The following is a 5,836-nucleotide window of genomic DNA, read 5'->3' as shown; positions in this document are numbered from 1 at the left end:
GAAAGCTGCAGGCGCATTGGTCAAACCGAAAGACATAACCAAAAACTCATAGTTCCCATAGCGAGTTCTAAACGCCATCTTGGGCACATCCTCAGGCCTAATTTTCAATTGATGGTAACCGGATCTTAGATCAATCTTAGAGAAAATTGACGCACCTTGCAATTGGTCAAAAAGATCATCTATTTGAGGCAAGAGATACTTATTTTGAATTGTGACCCTATTCAATTACCGATAATCTATACACATTCTCATACTACCATTTTTTTCTTAACAAACAAAACTGGAGCACCCCATGGGGAAGCACTAGGACGAATAAATCCCTTATCAAGAAGCTCTTGGATTTGAGCCTTAAGCTCTCTTAATTCTGTCGGAGCCATGCGATATGGAGGGATAGAAATGGGGCGCATATCAGGCTCTAAATCAATGCAAAAATCTATTTCTCTATCCAGAGGCATACCATGCAAGCCATTAGGAAACACTTCACTAAATTCAGAAACCACAGGAATAGACTCAATGGATGGAGCCTCAATTCCAACTTCCCTAATATGAGCCAAATAAGCCAAACAACCCTGTTTTACCAGTTTACTAGCCCGAATGGAGGATATAATCTTAGCTTGCTTAGGCTTGTACACCCCTTCACACTCTAATTTATTCCTTCCCGGAATTTCTAGAGTTACAGACTTAGTATTACAATTAAGAACAACATAATAGGGGGACAACCAAGTCATGCCTAAGATTATGTCAAAGTCAATCATATCCAAAATCACTAAATCAACCCAAGTTTGAAATCCCATAAACAAAATAGGACAAACACGATAGACATGGGTAACTATGACTGACTCTCCAACTAGGGTAGACACGAATAGGGGCATTAAGAATATCACAAATCATATCAAAATCTGTGGCAAATCTCACGGATACATATGAATAAGTAGAACCTAGATCAAACAACACATTAGCCATCCGGTCTCAGACAAGAATAGTACTTGTGATCACCGCATCAGACGCATCCGCCTCATTCTTGCTCAGAAAAGCATAACATTGTGCCCTATCATCATGATGAGCCACTTCCCTGTCTGGTTGCACGTTACCCCTACTTCCGTTACCATTACCATTTCCTCTACCTCCACGGCCTCGCTGATTACCTCCTCACCCACCTTGTGGATGCCCTCGACCATTATTACCATTCCCCGTGGGTACCACTGCTCTAGACTGCTGCTGCGCGGAATCTAACACACGTGGGTGGGGACAATCTCTCCTCATATGCCTAGGTTCTCCACAGTTGTAACAAGTACGATCAAAAGATAGTCTGCCACCCGTCAAAGGCATGACTCCCTGGCTATCCTGAAAATTATGAGATGGAGTTTTCGAGTAACTACCTATAGAGGTGGGCATAGAGGACTGAATTGGCTTGGCTGTAAGCGTTGACCTTCCGGACCCGTTGGAATAAGAACCTTGAAAGTTTCCCGAGTTCTTGGCCCTTTTTGCCCATGCCTTAGCTTGACCGTCTCGCCTCACCCCCTCTACTTTCTTAACATAGTCTGTCACCTCATTAAAGCTCTTCCCTATATAAGTCATATGAACAGATAATACTTGCAACTCAGAATTTAATCCCCTAATAAATAACCATATTCTCTCTTCCTAAGTAGTCACCAATTGAGTAGCATATCTAGACAAAGCATGGAACTTGGCCTCATAAGCAGCCACAGTCATACCACCTTGCTCCAAAGCCATGAACTCATCCTTCTTGTGATCCCTCAAAGTCTTAGGCACATACTTCTCTAGAAATAGAGCATGGAATTGGGTCCAAGTAAGTGGAGGTAAAGTAGAAGATTTGCATTCCATATAAGCTCTCCGCCACTGCTTAGCCTCACCTTGAAGTTGAAAAGACACAAACTCAACCCCATGCTGATGGACAATTCCCAACTTATGAACCCTCTCATAGCAATCTAAGATGAACTCATAAGCATCCTCATTCTCAGAACCAACAAACACATGAGGCTTTAGCTTCAAAACTTAGTCAACATTTCATGCTCATTACCAGTCATGACAGAACCCAACAAAGGACGAAAGAAAGCATCATTACCTCCAATCCCACCCACCTTGGGCACAGTGCTAGCGACATGAGAATTAGTAGGAGCTTGAGTTGCTTGAGTAGAAGGAAGCACTCCAGGACCAACCGACCCTTTCAAGAATGACATGATCTGTCGAGCTAACATTGGGTCTATGGGGGAAACATCGGTAGTCTCAGCCTGCACCTCTTCTTCTTGTCCCACATCCCCAATATCAACATTCTCCTCTTCAATCCCTTCATAATACGGAGGAGGGTTCTCATTCACATGAGCATTCTCAACATGAGCTCCATTTCCAGCAGGCGCTAATCTTCCACGGCACCTACCCCTAGCTTTTCCTCTACCCCTGCCTCAACCGCGACCTCTCGCTGCAGATTCCCCAGCTGGAACATTGACGGGAGCTACGGGCCTAACGCCGTTAAATCTAGTATTAACCATCTGCGAACAGAAAAGTGAAGGAGGTTAGATACCAATTTGAATCGCCAGATACCAATTGGAATCAAGTCATAGCACGAAAGGAGACAAGAAAAAACAGAGAGATTTCCTAAAGTCCTATAGCCTCTCAAAGAAAAGGTAAAGGTGTCCCCGTACCGTTCTGCGAGACACTACTAGACTCATTTTGGTACATCGAGATCAACCAACCTAGGCTCTAATACCAACTTTGTCACGAACCAGACCATCGCGATTGGCACCCACACTAACTCTCCGGTGGGAGAACCACTACTACAACCCAAACCAAAAACAAAGGCATTTAAGTTACGAAAGCAAGTTAAATACTAAGGAAATAAATAGGGAGTTCCCATAAACTCCAACAAAAGTGTAACAAGAACTAAACAATGCATAAAATACACCTAGAACCTGAAAGTCAATGTACCAAAATATTTAACAATGAACCAAGTCTAAAAATGAAGGGATGCAACCCCAATATAATGAACTAATCAACTAACTAGAACATAGTCTAAGTCCAAAAATGGTGGACAAAAATGAAAGAGAACCCATGGCAGCCCGGGAGAATTGGCTCACCCTTGAATTCGAACTATCACTGATCTTCTAAGCGAGGTATGTCAGTAGCCGCTTAAAGATGCCCTGTACTCAACAAAAATAACAGCAAGTACAGTATCAGCACACAACCACAATGTATTGGTAGGATCACACGACTATCCCACTAAGTGCAACATAAGCAAGTCAAGACAACATTATAATCACATGCATATATATCAACATATACAATATTATCAACATTTACGAACAACGAAAAACTTCACATCTTATATCAAATCATTGGTCCTCTCATGGAACCCAAATCCAAACAGTTAGCATACCGGAACGTGGTATCCGATCCCATAATTATGTCGGAACGTGGCAATCGATCCCATAGTTATGCCGGAACGTGGCAACGATCCCAGTTAGTTAAGCCGAAACGTGGCAACCGATTCATTCAACACCATAATCACAATCACAAGTACATCATCAAGATCATACATTTAAGTCGTGATTTCGTGGCAATCATCATTCATCTATCTCATTTACAACTAGTGTGATTAACATTGCAACATTCATACATATACAAGTATCATAATGAAGACAAAAACAAACATACATCACACAATCATAGAATCACAACCATCACCTACCTCGAAATAAGCTTAAAACCCTAAGAAACTTGATCCTTCCCTTTTCAGATTTGTTCCGCTTGTTCTTGGTCTACAAACAATCAATATAATACGGGAATCTATAACAAAACCCTAGATCATACCCATGATCCCAATTATCCAAATTAGGATTGTTTCCACCATAGAATCTATAACAAAACTCTCCCTCATCAATATTTACCCATTCTATTACGTTCTACGGACCGAAAACTGGATTCAGGTAGTGAAAAACTTACCTTTAGCCTCAAGAATGGTGAAAAACAAGTAGGAGTCGCCTGGGATTCGTTCCTTAGCTCTAAAAGTCAAAAATTGCATAATAAGGTCGTTTAGGGATTTATTAATGACCTTAAATCGCGTCGAGCCCGCCACAATGGCCCTCATTCCGCTATAGCGGCCCCACCAGAGCAGCGAAATCCAGCGCCAAAGTTGCTGGAACGAAATAGAGAGCTATTTAAAGAATTCCAAAATCCTCATTTCACAATACACCTCTAACCAACGACGCTCAGATAATACCCTTAGCGCTAAGATCGATTCCGGGAGTTCTACTCACCCGAATTCAATTCTGTAAAGTCGTACGGATTCCTTAGCGAGTTAACTAACTACTCATGCAATCAAAATCATAAGTGATTCCCCCGATTGTTACCAGATTTCCCTACACCTCAAAGACTCCGATTTCGTCCAAATCTGGACTAGGTTGGGAAAATCCAAATACTACGAAAAAGTTTTCCGGCCCCAAATTTTCCTCCGTTGGATTTTCTATAACGACGAAAACATGTGTTACACGCATGTTGAGGAACAAGCGAAATGTTTTTTAAAAATAGGTTAATTTAGTTTAGTGCCTTGAGATTGAAATTTTTTTAAAAAAAGAATAATTGATCAATATTTATGTAGAATAGAAACTATCACCGGCTCCTAATTAATTAAGCTTAAAAAAAGCATCACATAGAAAAAAATAAGCCAAATCATTTGAAAATAACCTTAATATAACATTGAGGGGAGGAACTTTAGTCAGTCCAACAACAAAAGGAACGATGAAATAACAATGATACAAAAGCTAATGCCTTATTGGGCAATAGCCATTGAATTTATTCGGTACAAAAACAAATGCAAATATCAAATAACATGAATAACAATGCTGCTTAATCTATTTTCCATCAATAAATATATGGTTTAAAGGGTGTTCTACATAACCTCCACCGGTGTGTTCGACAAATTCAACTACATTTAGAAGATCACCATGACAAAGACCAACTTTCTCCACTTCATCTTTCTTCTTACATGAGTATAACAGTTCTTCAATCTTCTTTCCATTTGGTCCTTCACCTCTTGTGAAAACAAAAGTCATATGGTTGAGCATGAAGATTTTGATCTTCCCTTTAGCAATATAATTCCCTGAATACACAGGTGATTTCTTTTCAACGAAAGATGATTTCACATCTAGAACTAAAGGAAAAAAAAATGTTTACTACATTAATTTTGATACAAATTCAAATTGACTTTCTATATAAATCAATTCGCAAAATTTTGATACCTTGAGTAGGTGGTTGTTGGGTTTCAACCTCAGCTACACTTGAAGCAACACTTCCTTGAGATCCACCTGAAAACATCAAAGAATATTTTTCATTAGTTATTCACAAAAAAACAAATTATTTTTTTCGAGTGAACATCAAAATTACCATTCAGTTCCACATTTTCATTCTCTACATTTGATGTTCCCGTGTTTTCTTCAGCTTTCTCCATGTTAGCAAAATCTAAAAACCGAGAAAGCTATTGAATTTCAAACTAAAAAATTATAAAATGGAAAAGAAAAACTCAATGAAATTTTTAGTGCAGAGAAACCATTAGACTATTTGGGAGCTTATAAAGGAGAAACTTTCTAGGTGGGAAGGTAGAAAAAATGTGAAGAGGTATTTCATTTCCATGGGTTTAGTAAAATAACAAAATGGCCCTTGGAAAGTGACATATGGTTGTTCTATGAATAGCCTGACCACGTGGTTTAACAAGGACTTTGGAAATTGAACCCAAGTGGTAACCGTTTAATAGTGACACATGTCACTTATAAATACACTTTATAAATTTTTTTGACCACTTTAAAAAGAGGAAAAGGTTGAA

General features: G+C 39.5%; 1 protein-coding gene across 1 annotated transcript; it reads right to left on the bottom strand.

Moving 5' to 3' along the window:
- Positions 1–4,864: 4,864 nt before the first annotated feature.
- On the bottom strand, positions 4,865–5,524 carry LOC107060114 (ninja-family protein AFP3-like). The gene is made up of 3 exons (XM_015307499.1): positions 5,401–5,524; positions 5,256–5,321; positions 4,865–5,116 (listed from the first exon to the last, which is right to left on the bottom strand). Exons 1-3 carry the CDS (start codon positions 5,462–5,464, stop codon positions 4,869–4,871), a joined length of 378 nt encoding a protein of 125 aa, XP_015162985.1. The 5' UTR covers positions 5,465–5,524; the 3' UTR covers positions 4,865–4,868.
- Positions 5,525–5,836: the final 312 nt, after the last annotated feature.

Source organism: Solanum tuberosum, unplaced genomic scaffold, assembly GCF_000226075.1.
Source record: "Solanum tuberosum cultivar DM 1-3 516 R44 unplaced genomic scaffold, SolTub_3.0 scf00060, whole genome shotgun sequence".
Lineage (NCBI taxonomy): Eukaryota > Viridiplantae > Streptophyta > Magnoliopsida > Solanales > Solanaceae > Solanum > Solanum tuberosum.
This window is presented reverse-complemented; position numbering and strand designations above follow the sequence as displayed.